At 55.2% G+C, this 15,385-nt stretch overlaps 5 protein-coding genes across 5 annotated transcripts; 2 read left to right on the top strand and 3 right to left on the bottom strand.

Moving 5' to 3' along the window:
* Window positions 1–102: 102 nt before the first annotated feature.
* LOC117845542 (uncharacterized) lies at window positions 103–1,348 on the bottom strand. Its single transcript, XM_034726601.2, has 2 exons — window positions 909–1,348; window positions 103–720 (listed from the first exon to the last, which is right to left on the bottom strand). Exons 1-2 carry the CDS (start codon window positions 1,242–1,244, stop codon window positions 244–246), a joined length of 813 nt encoding a protein of 270 aa, XP_034582492.1. The 5' UTR covers window positions 1,245–1,348; the 3' UTR covers window positions 103–243.
* A 1,173-nt stretch (window positions 1,349–2,521) lies between these two features.
* On the bottom strand, window positions 2,522–6,267 carry LOC117845547 (uncharacterized). The gene is made up of 2 exons (XM_034726608.2): window positions 5,028–6,267; window positions 2,522–3,293 (listed from the first exon to the last, which is right to left on the bottom strand). Exons 1-2 carry the CDS (start codon window positions 5,355–5,357, stop codon window positions 2,802–2,804), a joined length of 822 nt encoding a protein of 273 aa, XP_034582499.1. The 5' UTR covers window positions 5,358–6,267; the 3' UTR covers window positions 2,522–2,801.
* Window positions 6,268–7,251: 984 nt separating this feature from the next.
* LOC117845546 (strigolactones hydrolase CXE15) lies at window positions 7,252–9,676 on the top strand. Its single transcript, XM_034726605.2, has 2 exons — window positions 7,252–9,526; window positions 9,620–9,676. The coding sequence occupies exon 1, from the start codon at window positions 8,485–8,487 to the stop codon at window positions 9,472–9,474; it is 990 nt and encodes a 329-aa protein (XP_034582496.1). The 5' UTR covers window positions 7,252–8,484; the 3' UTR covers window positions 9,475–9,526; window positions 9,620–9,676.
* Window positions 9,677–9,717: 41 nt separating this feature from the next.
* LOC117845543 (strigolactones hydrolase CXE15) lies at window positions 9,718–11,324 on the bottom strand. The gene has a single exon (XM_034726603.2). It carries the CDS (start codon window positions 10,972–10,974, stop codon window positions 9,766–9,768), a length of 1,209 nt encoding a protein of 402 aa, XP_034582494.1. The 5' UTR covers window positions 10,975–11,324; the 3' UTR covers window positions 9,718–9,765.
* A 393-nt stretch (window positions 11,325–11,717) lies between these two features.
* LOC117845545 (strigolactones hydrolase CXE15) lies at window positions 11,718–13,027 on the top strand. The gene has a single exon (XM_034726604.2). It carries the CDS (start codon window positions 11,718–11,720, stop codon window positions 12,768–12,770), a length of 1,053 nt encoding a protein of 350 aa, XP_034582495.1. The 3' UTR covers window positions 12,771–13,027.
* The last annotated feature ends 2,358 nt before the right edge of the window (window positions 13,028–15,385 follow it).

Here is a 15,385-nt window from a genome sequence, read left to right as displayed (position 1 = left end):
TGGACGCGTCCCATGACGCTGGCACCCTGGCCTTCAGTTCGCGTAAGGCTCTTTGGCGCTTTCACTCATGCGTTGCATGATCGTATTGTTGTGGCACCGAACTGGAAATAAAACCCAGCAGGCTCACACACATTATTCTATCCAAATCAATACACCCAAATCACCCTCACCAGGTGGTCAATCTCTTCACACTGTGATTCCGCGAATCACATACAGAGTACGCAGTCTCCCACTCTCGCGCTACTACCAGACATACGGCACAAGAGCTCTGACCCTCGCCGGGAACTCCTCGAACTTGGCCGCGTACCACTTCCTGGTGGTGTAGCTCCGGCCGGCGAGGTACGCCGCGGTGCCGACGGCCACGACGAGCGCGTACGCCGTCTGCGAGATCATGGCGAACCCGAAGAACCCGATGATCTCGAAGAGGTAGTGCGGGCAGGTGACGAGCTCGAACAGGCCGCCCCGGGGGATCTTGTAGTGCCCCTTGTCGCCGCCGTCGGCTCGGAGCCTCGAGAGGAGGTGGTGGTGGTAGAAGTTGCCGGCGATGCCGACGGCGAAGGCGAGCACGCCGGGGTACAGCAGGTCGACGGCGGGCTCCGGCAGGCCGTGGCTGAGGTGCTGCACGTAGATCATGGCCATGCCGTTGAACAGGTAGCAGGAGGAGATCAGCAGGGCCGTGCCCAGCGGCATGCTCCCGCTGTACCGGTGCACGAACAGCACCTGAGCGGAGAGAGGACAAACAGTATTTGTTAAGCAAATACAAGATGCTTATTCGTGTGAATATCATTCGATTCCTGCGAAAAATATTGCGTTTTGTATGAAATCCATATCCTAACAGCCCAGCGTTTAGCGTAGTTTTGTGTTCTAATTCTAAGAGTAGGGAGAGTGGATTTGAATTTGATCATTACCTCGAGCACCCGTTTGAGGAAGTGGACGGCGACGGCGGCGGCGAGGATCCGCGCGCGGGCGCCTTCGACGGCGCCCGGCACTAAGAAGGACGCGAGCGCGGCGGCGAGCGCCGGGGCGTAGATGACGAACATCCCGACGCGGCTCGGCAGGAGGAGCGCGCCGCCGCCGCCGCCGCCCTTCTTGGCGCGGCCGCCGAACTTGGAGTAGCGCAGGTTCGCGCCGCGGAACTCGGAGATCGCCAGGAAGGCCAGCGTGGCGGCGCACGCCGCCGTCAGCGACGCCACGACCGGTGACGGCGCGTACAGGAACGGCGGCGACGGCCACAACATCGCCATGACTGAGGGGATCGGCGAGGCACTCGACGGACGGAGGAGAAGCTGAGGAGAGAAGCAGACGGCGATTGGGATGAGGTGGTGGTGGGGATCAGAGGGGCGAAGCACGAGGCGGGTATTATATAGTTTTCCGATAGCGACGCGGCGTAAGCTGGCCGAGCCACGAACGCGGGATGGAGTGAACGCGATAAAAAAAAAAGAATAAAAAAAATGCAGCGGCCGCGGCATGGCCGCAAGGTCAGAGAAGAACAGTAGCGCGCGCGTGTGAACGCGAGCTTGCTGCCATAGCAAATCGTACTTTGCTGATCCGCTGAACCACGCGCGGGCACAGTTTATTCCGTACAATATTTTCTCGCAACTCCGCCTATTCCAGACGTCCTGCCTGACGTCTGCCGTGTCGGCGTTCTTATCGCCCGTGCAAACGGCCGGTGCGAACGCGCGGTGCTGGACGAGGATCTTGTACTCGCCGGCCGGCGAGCTAACCGTCGTCATCGCCGGCGAATCCGAGGGCGCGGGGTCTCTTTATTGATGCGGCTTCGGAGGAGGAGGTCGCCGGGCTGACGGGCACACGGAGGTGGAGCGTTGAGCCGGCCGGCGGCGGTGCCGTGCCGTGCCTTTGGGCCGCCTCGTGCAAAAAGGCTGTAGTCCTCCGGCCGGTTGTCTGAAACCTTTATTTGGGATTTTCTACACCCCGCACAATCATACTACTATTGTTCTTCGATGCTTGCAACGCACGAGGTGGACAGCACGTATTGTATTTGTTTTTTTTTTCTGCGCCGAGAATGCTGGAGGCAACGCCTCAACGGCAATCTGGTTCTCACGACGCGTTTCTCCTTCGATCGCTGTCACACCATCATTTTTATAGGCCAGCCGTACAGCGAGTCAGAGATAGTTGCTAGGTTTGGCTGCTCGCTTCGGCGAAGTTACGTGCACAGGTCATTTGGCCCCGATTGGTTACGCTGACACGTCACATCGAATATTTAAATACTAATTAGGAGTATTAAACGTAGACTATTTACAAAATCCATTACATAAGTGGAGGCTAAACGACGAGACGAATCTATTAAGCCTAATTAGTCCATGATTTGACAATGTGTTGCTACAGTAAACATTTGCTAATGATGGATTAATTAGGCTTAATAGAGTCGTCTCGCCGTTTAGCCTCCACTTATGTAATGGGTTTTGTAAATAATCTACGTTTAATACTCTTAATTAGTATCTAAACATTTGATGTGACGCGTGATAAAAATAAGTAAAGGGAACCAAACGCCCTAGAAAAGTTTCCAAAAATAAGTTTCCTCTTAAAAAGTTTCATGACAACATTCCCCTTGGAGTTATGTTGAATGTTATTCAGAAAAGCTATTCCAGTTTCAATAATCCGGAGAAGTTATAAGTAGAACTGTAGAAGTTGTGTGCATAAGACCCAGGAGGAGCGTACTAGCAAGGCCCATCCTATTGCACAGCAACAAATGGACACCATTTCGCCGACTGTTAATTTCTTGTCCAGCTGAACGCGCAAGCATAAAGATTGAAGACTAGCGCGCAACCACTCCTATCTCGCTACAGGACATATGGCACAAGAGCTCTGATCCCCGCCGGGAACTCCTCGAACTTGGCCGCGTACCACCTCCTGGTGGCGCAGCTCCGGCAGGCGAGGAAGGCCGCCGTGCCGACGGCCAGAGCGAGCGCGAACGCCGTCTGCGCGATCATGGCGAGCCCGGCGAACACGACGATCTCGAAGAGGTAGTGCGGGCAGGCGACGAGCTCGAACAGACCGCCCCGGGGGATCTTGTACCCCCTGTCGCCGCCGGCGGCGCCGCCACCGCCGTCGGTTCGAAGCCTCGAGAGGAGGTGGTGGTGGTAGAAGTTGCCGGCGACGCCGATGGCGAAGACGAGCGCGCCGAGGTGGAGCGTGTCGACGGCGGGCTCCGGGAGGCCGCGGCTGAGGTGCTGCGCGTAGATGAACATGATGACGTAGAGCAGGTAGCAGGAGGAGATTTGCAGGACCGTGGGCAGCGGCATGCTTCCACTGTACCGGTGGACGAAGAGAACCTGAGAAAGAGCAAGACACTAGTAAATCGTATGATTTATGCAAGAATTATACCGCACTATTTGAAATTTAATTTATATTATTCAAACAAGCAGATTTCCTAGTGTATGAAATCACACAGCCTACTTGAGATCATACTGCCATTTTTCGAGTGGACAGCGAGACGCAGCTCACGGGCATGTTAGCATGTTGGTTTGAGTTTAAGTAGGTTAGAATAGGTCAGACCCAGTTTTGAAGATATTTGTTTTGTTTTGAAGATATTTGTTTCAAAGATTAGAGGGCGGGGTTCATCCCAATATAGAAATATTCCCTCAATATTTGGATTCCACTTTTGAACGGGCATCTCATTCCGTCGCGTGCGAAGCAGCTAGAGGAGCAACGGCGACAGGACCACACGAGCGAGGAGGCACGAGTGGGGCCGCGCAAGCAAGTACGTTGGGGCAGCGCAGTGATGTGGTGGGCTAGCACGGGCGGTGAGTGGAATATGGAGCAACGCGGCGAGGCTACATGGGCGGCGAGTGGCAGCTGTGGCGTGGCTGAGCGGCACAGAAGAGGCCAGGTAGTGACGATGGCAAAGAGGACTGAGCGAATCAACTAGTGGTTGCGTGGAGGAGCAGGGTTCCTAATTTTCGACGAAATTTCACGATTTTCGGTAATTTCGGTGGTGACCGAAAGAAAATTCCAAAACTCAATATTACACTTATGCATATATTTTATTGTAAACATGGTATTTTAGACTCATATTTTCTATTGTCTATGTTACTTATTCTTCAACTCAATAGTTGTACAGCCATAAATCATACTAAATCATTTGTTTAGATCCAAAAAAATTTAAAAAACTTATAATTTGGTGAATACTCTAAAAATATCTCGGCAAAAATTTAACGAAATTTTGCGAATTTTGATAATTTCGGCGGTCATGGAAAAAATCTGAAAACGAAATTGTAATGGGTGTGTCTGCGCGCGCGTGCGGTGAGTGGCAGTGCCGGTGCTGTGGGCTACACTGCTACAGCCCGGCTAACGGGTGGGTTGGCGTTTCCGGCCTTCCGGGGACACTACGGAAAATGATCGGTCGATCATATGGATGGTGCAACTACAAGGACGAGTTTTGATGTGAGGCGTGCAGAAGAAAAAAGGAACAGAGGTACAACGTACAAGGTGAATAATCTTGGGTGGTTGGATTGTGATCTAAGCAGCTGATAAGTATCAGATGAAGAAAACAGAATTTTCAGCCATTTTAAACGTAAATATTTAAATATGGTATTTGGATGCCTAAAATAATAATTTTAAAAAAGACCTCTTTCATAATTCATTGGCCTCATTATGCTTGATAAACCACATGCAATGTACGTATATAGAATTTCTGGCATACAAATTAAAGACAAATTTAAATATGACCTCTTCATCATTCATTAGTTACTAGTTGTCGTCTTCAAAAAAGTTATTAACTTGGCTTTGCTCCTGAATTTTATGATAAACCAGGTTGTGCCAAGCGTTAGAAATTTGGTTGGCATGCAAAATATTATGAAGAGTATTATTGTGATTTACGTGAAATCCGAAAAAAAAACTGGTGTCTAGAATGGAGCATATACTCTGAAGTAGTATTATGGCATGCAGAAGTAGTATTATGCTGGGAGAGTTCGTTGCTCTCTGAAGTCTGAACTGTGTTCTACTTCTGCATGGCTTATTAGAGCAGAAAACAGTCGTTAAAGCCGCGGGTTTCATTTCATCGTTACCTCGAGCACCCGTTTGAGGAAGTGCACGGCGAGCGCGGCGCGGAGGAGCTGCGCGCGCGCGCCGTCGTTCGCCGCTCCGGGCACGGCGAAGGAGGCAAGCGCGGCGACGAGCGCCGGGACGTAGCCGACCAGCATCCCGGCGCGGCTCGGCAGGAGCGCGCCGCCGCCGCCCGGCCTCTGCGGCCCCCAGAACTTGGAGTACGCCACGTGCTCGCCGCGGAGCTCGGCGAGTCCCAGGCTCGCCAGCGACACGACGGTCACCAACGACGCCGCCGCCACGAACGCCGACGGCGGGTACAGGAACGGCGGAGGCAGCGATGGCCACATCATCTCTCCCGCCTCCGTCTAGCTCGCTCTCGGCCACGGTATGGTTACGGCGAGAAATCAATCCCTCTTCCGTATGCGCGCTTACCTTATGCAGCAGCAGCGCCGACCTGTCGCTCGCCGTGATCCGTGCTGGGCCCACCTGCGAAAGTTGAGCCTCTATCTTGCGACGGAAGAAAATTGGGTGCAGACCGGATCCAAAACGCATCCGGTGCATACCCAGTCTCCCCACACGACACGTGGGTGTCCCTTCCATCCGACGGATTGCGCTCGCTCGGCTCCGCTTCCTTCCCCGCGCTGATTTTTCCCGGCTCACGCTCGCTCGGCTCGATCTCCTGCGCGCCTGTTGAAAACAGATCGAGCGCCCGCGCTGCTCGCCGCTGACGACCTCACCGACGCCGCGGGCCCTCCGAGCTCGGCGTCCTCCTTCTGCCTCGTCATCATCTACAACCGCCGCGACTTCACGGCGTGCCGAACCTACTCGTCCGATGCTGGTTCCTGAGGCCCGGAGGTTATCGTGTCCGATGCCAGGGTGAGCGGGAGGAGCCTGGCCTAGGCGCACGCCGCCGCTGCCGCCGCCGCCCGTGGTGCCATGTTCTGACGGGTCAAGGACTCCGTTCTGGTGCTCCACCTCGACAGCACCCTGGAGACGGCGCTGGAGCCCCTGCCGGATGACTGGACGCGCGGTGGCCGCAGAGGCTACGGCCTTGGCGTGCTCGTCATCTCGCCGGACGAGAGGTTGTGCGTGGTGGAGGCCAGAATACACGATGACTACTACCGTAAGCATGAAGTCAAGGTACGGGTCATGTTCCGGGAACACGACGGCGGTGGCGAAGACGACATCGCCGTGCCGGGCGAGAAGTGGGTCGCATCGCGGGGGCCGACGTTCCAGCTACAGGCGCCGAGTGGCTATTACGGCAGGATGACGAGGGTGTCTCTGCGGGGGGTCTGCGAGAAGAGCGGGGTCGTCTTCCTCGTGGCCATCTTCGACTCGATCTGTTTTCCAGGCGCGGAGGAAATCGAGCTAAGCGAGCGCACCAACCGTGGAAAATCAACGTGGGGAAGGAACCGGAGCCGAGCGAGCGCAGTCCGTCAGATGGGAGGGACGCCCACGTGTCACGCGGGGAGACTGGGTATGCACCGGATTTTGCATCCGGTCTGCACCCAATTTTCTTCCCTTGCGACGGGCTTCACCAATTTCTTCGTCCTTGTTGGTCGTGTCGCGATCGTCATCAGCCAGCCCACGTGGTCTGAAACAGGCCCATTCGCAAGAGCCTCTTGCACTGAGGTATTTTCTTGTTTCTGATGTGTGATGTGTCCTCGTCTGTCTTTCTCGCTGGAGCTTCTTTGGTTTTTTAGGTGAAACCATCCATTTCAATCTCCGACCTTTTACTAAGTTATACGTTGGATTCTCTGCTACATTAATTATTATTGTTATAGGTCTGCAGGTAGTTAGCTGCCGGTCTAAGCGGAGGTTTTATCAAAAATTTCATGACCATTAAATAATATATCACATCAGCAATTTTGCTGACGTGTTAATGTCATTATGAGGATAGAGGATTCAGAGTTTCATCATATACGAGAAAAATTTTATTATCATGAAATCTAATAGACACTTATCAAGTTATCAACCTTGGTAATTGTACCATGAAACTGTGCACTGAGACTCGCCTAACCAAATTTTTTTACATTTATTTGGTTTTGCTAATGCCAACTTATTTGATCTTACCTTTCTACCAGACTATTAATCATATCATCAGTAGTTAACTAACCTGATATCAATTGTCGGATGCAACGATTTGTATTAAATTATGAGCTTGCAAGAAACTCCACATGACGAATGACAAGGCAGGATGCTCTCCTCCTTTTTTAAGCTGTTTTTCCCCTTACTACTTGCTAGTGGACTAGCAAGTAATGCTAGTAAGGGAATAAAACAGCTAAAATATTAGAGCAACTCTAGCAATCCTCTAAACAATCCCCTACTCTAAGTTTAGAGGACCAAGTAAAAAAAACGCACTCCAGCATACCCTCTACTTGACTCTCTATTTTAGGGAGGCCTCCAAATTCTCCCTCCACCCTCTATTCCATAGGTCTCTAGGGATCCCGCTATCCATAAGGACTATTGCTGGAGTTGGAGATTTTTTTGCCCTTAGAGCAACTTCAAAAGAATTTGTATCCTACCCCTGATACCTTGTTTAGGGAGAAAAACGAAAAAAGGACTCCAACAGCTCCTCCAAAACTTCCCCAAGCTATTCATAACGCTAAAGCAGAGCCCGTCGCCACGCATATTTGTGCGACGTCCTTCCTCCCTCAATCGCGCCCTTCCACGCGCGTGTGGCTGCCTCCACCACCGGTCCGCGTCAGGTGCTGTTCCCACGTGCCGGATTGGCCACCGCCTTCCTCCATCCCGTATAGACGCGAGGGACGAAAAATCAATGGAGGGTGGCCTCGAATCGGAACGAGGAACGATGAATCGATGGAGGGTGGCCTCGAATCGGAGCGAGGAACGATAAAGCGAAATGGGGGCCACTAGCCCATTGAGTGCTCTACCTCGGGCGTTCTCCTGTCATGGCTCTGGTCACCTGCATCCGGCGAGGCTCGAGCTCGCTTAGGATGGTGTGGAGAGAGGGTTGGGAGGCACTACGGGCGGCCATTCCCGCGACGGGCGGCGCCCTTCCTCGCCCCGTCAGGCAGCGCTACGGGTAGCCGCGGCTCGAGGGCTATTGATGGAGTTGCTCACAGCCTCCTAAACCTCAACAGCCTGAAATCCGTGCTTCTTTCAGTCCGTCCGTGAGAACGACTGGGAAACTATGAACAACTGAACATGACACGGTGACGGCACCATTGTTGCCGGCGAGGGCGAGGTTAGCCACCGGGCGTTCTGGGAGGTTCTCTTGATTGCGAGCTTAGAGAAGGTCTTTGGAGGTTGAAAATTAAAGGCAATGCCGACCATTGGATGCTGATCAAGCAGACAAAGATGGCCAACTGCAAAGGCAGCTGACAGGAGTAGCAATGTAATCTCCCACCTGAAATTCACTTTTCTCCGTCATATCAGCACGCGGCACACACCACATCAAAAAACCAGCAGGCCGACAGTTGCAGGCGCATAGTACGCATCAAGTGGAAGCCAACCATGTCGTCGGCGTCGCCGGAGCCGGAGCCGCACGTGGTGGAGGACTGCCGCGGCGTACTGCAGCTGATGAGCGACGGCACGGTGCGCCGCAGCGCCGAGCCGGCGTTCCCGGTGGAGATCCCAGACGGCGACTGCGGCGTGGAGTGGAAGGACGTGACGTGGGAGCCGGAGCACGACCTCAACGTCCGCCTCTACCGGCCGAGGCGCCACCTCGCCAGAGGCGGCGCCAACGACGCGCGCATCCTCCCCGTGGTGGCCTACTTCCACGGCGGCGGCTTCTGCATCGGGTCCGGCCGCTGGCCCAACTTCCACGCCTGGTGCCTCCGCCTCGCCGCCGAGCTCCCCGCCGCCGTTCTCTCCTTCGACTACCGCCTCGCGCCCGAGCACCGCATCCCCGCCGCCCAGGAGGACGGCGCCAAGGCCATGTCCTGGCTCCGCGCCACCGCCGACCCCTGGCTCGCCTGCGCGGCAGACTTCGCCCGCGTCTTCGTCGCCGGCGACTCGGCCGGCGGCAATATCGCCCACCACGTCGCCGCCGCGTTCGGCAAGACCGGCCTCAGCCCCTCCATCCGTATCCGCGGCGCCGTCCTCCTGGCGCCGGCCATGGCCGGCGAGGCCCGGACGCGCGCCGAGCTGGAGTGCCCGCCCGGCGCGTTCCTCACCACCGAGACCTGCGACAAGTACTGCCGTCTCGCGCTGCCCGGCAGCGCGACGAGGGACCACCCGGCGATCAGCCCGGCGGGGCCACTGGCGCCGGGGCTAGAGGCCGTGGAGATGGCCCCCGTGCTCGTCGTCGCCGGGGAGCGCGACGTGCTGAGGGACCGGAACGCGGAGTACGCGCGGCGGATGGTGGAGGAGTGGGGCAAGGACGTGGAGTACGTGGAGGTCGCCGGGGTTGAGCACGGGTTCTTCCAAAGGGACCCGTGGTCGGAGGGCGCCGACGAGGTCGTCCGGCTGGTCCGGCGGTTCGTCGTCGAGCACACGGACTAGGAGTAGGACGGGCGACCTACCTGACTACCTGCCGGATTATCAATCAATAATGGTTTGCGAGATGGATTATGCCTAAATGGCTTTGCTTTGCTTGGTGTCCTGGAAGGATTTCTTGCCCATTTTCACTTCTCATTTCCTTCTACAGTTTGCTCTTTGTTCCTGGAATCGTCAATCTGATCACGGAAAGTGACTACCTTTTTTACTGCTCTGAATGGTGAAGGAGCACCACCCGTCTGCTGAAAGTTGTGCCAAAAAAGGTAGTGGGGCTTGTATCAAGACTAATGGTGGAGCCTACCAAAAATCATTTTCTTCTGGAGTTTGTAACTTATTCGTAATCTGAATTATCTGCATCAAAAGTACAAACCTCAGGTGCAAACAGTCATGGTGCTCGACGACGAACCGCCGGACCAGCCGGAGGAGCTCGTCGGCGCGCTCCGACCACGGGTCCCTGCTGAAGAACCCGTGCTCCACCCCGGCGAGCTCCACGTACTCCTCGTCCTTGCCCCACTCCATCCGCCGCGCGTACGCCGCGTTCCGCTCCCTGAGCACGTCGCGCTCCGCGGCGACGACGAGCACGGGGGGCATCTCGACGGCCTCCAGCCCCGGCGCCTCCGGCCCCGCCGGGTTGATCGCCGGGTGGTCCCGGGTCGCGCCGCCGGGCAGCGCGAGGCGGCAGTACTTGTCGCAGGTTTCGGTGGTGAGGTACGCGCCCGGCGGGCACTCCAGCTCGGCGCGCGTCCGGGCCTCGCCGGCCATGGCCGGCATGAGGAGGACGTGCCCGCGGAGCCGGACGGCGGGGCCGAGGCCGGTCTTGCCGAACGCGGTGGCGACGTGGTGGGCGATGTTGCCGCCGGCCGAGTCGCCAGCGACGAAGACGCGGGCGAAGTGGGCGGCGTTGGCGAGCCAGGGGTCGGCGGCGGCAGTGGCGCGGAGCCACGACATGGCCTTGGCGCCGTCCTCCTGGGCGGCGGGGATGCGGTGCTCCGGCGCGAGGCGGTAGTAGAAGGAGAGCACCACGGCGGGGAGCTCGGCGGCGAGGCGGAGGCAGCAGGAGTGGAAGCTGGACCAGCGGCCGGAGCCGATGCAGAAGCCGCCGCCGTGGAAGTAGGCCACCACCGGGATCCGCGCGTCGTTGGCCGCGCGGAGCGGCCGGTAGAGGCGGACGTTGAGGCCGTGCTCCGGCTCCCACGTCACGTCCTTCCACTCGACGCCGCAGTCGTCGGCTGTGATCTCCACCGCGACCGGCGGATCGGCGCTGCGCCGTACCGTGCCGTCGCTCATCAGCTGCATCACCCCGCGGCAGTCCTCCACCACGTACGGCTCCGGCGCTGGCGACGACATAGTGATCCTTCTCTTCACTCTGGAAGCTGAAATGGAAGATGGGAGAAGATGCGATGCAAATAGAGTTTGTTGTTGGTTTTTCACAACAAACAGTATACAGAGTCTATATATACACGTACGTGCTGGATAAATTTCAGTGTTTGGTAAGTACCAGTACATTTATACTTGAAAAAAAATTGGACTGGACCTGCAGCACATTCATCCATGTTGATGTTGGCCTTTCATACTTTTGCTGGGCCTCCGTACTTGTTGGGCATTGTCCAGTCTTTTTTCCTCTTAAACTTTGTTAGTTAGAACTTGGCAAAATTGCCACCCCACAACTTGGCAAGCATGGGTTGTCAAATATGGATCCAATTGTAAAATGGACATTCAGTACGAAATGAAGAGACCGTTGGAATTGATGGATAGTGTTGATTTTTTTGAGAGGAAATTATCTAATGAGATTTGGAGAGTGGGAAATTGATAGTCCCTTAGAACGAGCAACTAATTATGGAAATGAATTTTTTGACCAACTTAGTTATAGAATAAAAAAATAAATAATCTGTTGGAGTTGTTTTAGCAGTACAAAATAGATATTTTGGTGCTCTAAAATTAATTTTGGAGTTGCACCGGCCACTGTACGGCCCTGTCACATCTGCCAACCTCACTTTTGACCAAAGTTCCCAAATGTAATTTTAGCACAATTGAATCGCTCACGCAAGATTGTGGATGCAGTTGCGCCACCTCTCATGTCCATGGACCATTTTAGCACACAAAAAGAGAGAAGATCGGCTCGACGGCTTCCCTCGAATTCAAGCGAAAATCCACTTGTTCCCTCCTCTTTATAAGCTCTAGAGACACCTCTCGTTCTCGCACCTCACCAGAGCTCGCAGACGCAGACGAATCAAGTGTGTTAGCCAACCATGTCGCCGCCGCCGTCGTCAGAGCCGCACGTGGTGGAAGACATCCGCGGCCTGGTGCAGCTGATGAGCGACGGCACGGTGCGGCGCAGCGCCGATCCGGCGTCTTACCCGGTGGTGGACGCCGACCCGGACGGCGGCGGCGGCAGCGGCAGCGACGGCGACGACGACAGCGGCGTGGAGTGGAAGGACGTGACGTGGCAGCGGGAGCACGACCTGAACGCGCGCCTCTACCGCCCGCGCCACCTCGGCGCGGCCAACGACGCGCAGATCCCCATCGTCGCCTACTTCCACGGCGGCGGCGCCGGCGGCGGGTTCTTCTGCCTGGGGTCCGGGCGCTGGCCGGGTCCGCACGCGTGGTGCCTCCGCCTCGCCGCGGAGCTCCCCGCCGTCGTGCTCTCCTTCGACTACCGCCTCGCGCCCGAGCACCGCCTCCCCGCCGCGCAGGAGGACGGCGCCGAGGCCATGGCGTGGCTCCGCGCGCACGCCGCCCACGACCCCTGGTTTGCCGACGACGCCGACTTCGCGCGCGTCTTCGTCGCCGGCGCCTCGGCCGGCGGCAACATCGCGCACCACGTCGCCACCGAGTTCGGCAAGACCGGCCTCGGCCCGCCGGTCCGGATCCGCGGGACCGTCCTCCTGACGCCGGCCATGGCCGGCGAGGCCCGGACGCGCGCCGAGGCGGCCCCGCCGCCCGCCGCAAACTCGTCCCTCCTCACCGCCGACATGGTCGACCGGTACGCGCGCCTCTTCCTGCCGCCCGGGGCGACCAGGGACCACCCGGCGATTAACCTGGCCGGGCCGGAGGCGCCGCCGCTGGAGGTGGCGGCGATGGCTCCCGTGCTCGTGGTCGCGGCGGAGCGCGACGTGCTCCGGGACCGGCACGCGCAGTACGCGCGGCGGATGAAGGAGGAGTGGGGCAAGGAGGTGGAGTACGCGGAGCTCGCCGGGGTCGGGCACGGGTTCTCGGAGGCCGATGACCCGTGGACGCAGCCCGCCGACGAGCTCGTCCGCCTCGTCCGGCGGTTCGTCGTCGCGCACATGGACGCGGAGTAGGTTCCCTTCCTACCACGGATCGGCTAGCTGCTTCTAGCTGGATCACTAATGGCGTGCGTAGGTGGCACGGCATGGATGGACCATGGATCTGCTGCTTCTTGGTTGAGGAATTCCGGTGACTGATTTGATTTCTGGATTAGGACGGGCTGATTTTTTGATTGCTTCTTGTTCATCTTTGCTTCCAAACAAAGTTCCGCCTGCGATTTGCTCATTGTTTCCTTCAGATGACCATGGTCGATGAACTCGAACTTTCTTGACATCGAAGTTGGCCGATCTGATCGAGCACCTTCTTGGCAGTTCTCAAGGCACAGTTGTTGATTCTTATCGTTTTAACTTTCTTTTTCCTTCTCTTTCCACGTTTTCAGAGCATGAGCTTAAGAATCATTGTGTCGGTAGAGTGGCGAGATCCGATCCAAGACACTCACTGATCGTGCTTAGTGGACCAGTGCAGTGTTGTTGGGGCATCGTTATCATCGATTCAACGTTCCCACGAGCCTAGCAGTAGCGCAGAAACAAAAGCTAAATCAGCAAGTGGCGTTGTCAAACCACGCAGTCCATGCCACCAAAACTAGCTGACAAATAATAAACAGTTGACTGCGAGATCTGAATGATGATAATTGATCTAGTAGGCACGTGCTACGTGCTGCTATCTTCTAAAATGACAGACGTTTTACTTTTATCCTAAATCAAATTTATGTAACTTCAACCAATTTAAATTTATAGGAAAAAAACACACCACTATATAAATAAAATTAGTTTTAGTAAATCCACCATGCATCATATTGTATTTATTTGGTATTTTAGGTGTTAATTATATTATTTTCTATAGATTTAGCTAAAATTATTACAAAAAATTGATTCGTGAAAAACTAAAATGTCTTAAGTTATGTAACGGAGCGAGTAACAATTATGAGTGCCTTTGTGCAATAGCTAAGGAATGGTTCAAGTCTAAGAGATATTTGCTTGCCAAGACAAGAAAAAGGGAGAGGCCGCGAGGGGAAGTAGATATCCGCTTGATGGGGGTAGGTCAAGAGTAGAGGAGCACTTTGAAACTGTTGGCTCAATGGGTGGCGATCATGGTGATGCATGGCATACTTTGGCAAGTTTGGCAGGGCTCCTCAAACAGATCCGGCACTGGTTTCTGCAGGAGCCCTACTAAACAGCATAACAAGAAATAGCTCCACATGCAAAGCACCCACGAAGCGGCTCCTCCGGTTCCTTCCTCTCCTCGCGCTGATGCTTATCAAAATGCCCACACAATGGTAGCATCGAATGCAGTGGGGCAGTGGAAGAGCAGGAGCGGCTAGAAAGGATAGCGGTGGAAGCGGCGCAGCGTCGGCGGTGAGGCGCGTCAAAGCTGGAGCTCCGTTGCTGTGTTTGGGCCTGTTGACGGTTGTTAGCATGCCAATCTGTGAACCGCAAGCGTATGGATAAGGTGTACCTCTTCCCTCAGAGTATTCCCCCTAAGGTTTATCAATCCGTGAAACTTATAGTACAAGATCTATTTTAACTACCATTGCTAGTATTAACTTAGTGTTTATGAGAGATTCAGATCCAGTCTACTAAGCATGTACAGACAGATAACAAATAGAGCAAAGGTAACCAATCTAGAGCAACCTAGACTATGCATATGTTTTAATTTTGAGCATGGATAGTAAAGCAACACTGACATGATCTTAGTAAAAAGCATCTTTAAATCTACGCATCCGATCCGGATCCCGAAACCCCCCACCTTACACAAGAAAGATCCTATCATGATCACCTCTATCAGCGCAAGCAGGTTAAGGGCACGATCAAGAGAACGTGTCATACTTATCGGTAGATCAGGCATGCAAATCTGGTCAACATGATGACAAGAACACCCTAAGCAATCTATCATCGATTCATAGATTGAAAAATAAGCAAACTTGATAAAGTATAAAACCATCAAAGAAGATATCTAGATGGCTAAGAACATGAATACATCCATTACTTCACCATGAATGATTGTACATCACGAGATCACCACGAGATCCTACCTTGATCTTGATGACTTCTAACTCTAGAACTACAGCGTGATCTTCCTTGCAGGGTGATCACGCCGGCAGAGGTTTGCCTACGCTAGCCTCCGACAATTGCACAGCTCTCGGCTCCCTGGAGAGGTGTCCCTCAAGTTCCTTCTGCTTCTTTACTACTTCACGTTGAGTACGTCATCTTGAATATGGGGCTCAGGGGAATTTTTTGAGGTATTTAAGTATAGAGAGAGCATGGCAAAATCTGAGTAGGGCTGGAGTACCACCAAAGGCATTGTGTGGCCGGAGAGCAGAGGAGCTAGAGGAGGCGGTGTGGCAGCTGCGGGCAGAGAAGGAGGCCGCGGAGCGCGCTGCAGCGGCGCTACGGGTGGAGCTGGACACGGAGCGAGGCGCCGCGGAGACCACGGTGAGCGAGACGATGCTGATGATCGCGCAGCTGCAGCGGAAGAAGGCCGTGACCATGATGGAGGCGTGCGAGCTCCGAGGCCTTACCAAGGGCCGCGCCGAGCGGGACCGCGAGCTGCAGGACCGGCTCGCAGCTGTCTCCAAGCTCGCCGCGTCGTACGCCGTGCTGCTCCACGCACACGGCGTTGAGCTCGATGA

The sequence above is a fragment of the Setaria viridis genome, chromosome 2 (assembly GCF_005286985.2).
Source record: "Setaria viridis chromosome 2, Setaria_viridis_v4.0, whole genome shotgun sequence".
In the NCBI taxonomy this organism is placed as follows: domain Eukaryota; kingdom Viridiplantae; phylum Streptophyta; class Magnoliopsida; order Poales; family Poaceae; genus Setaria; species Setaria viridis.
This window is presented reverse-complemented; position numbering and strand designations above follow the sequence as displayed.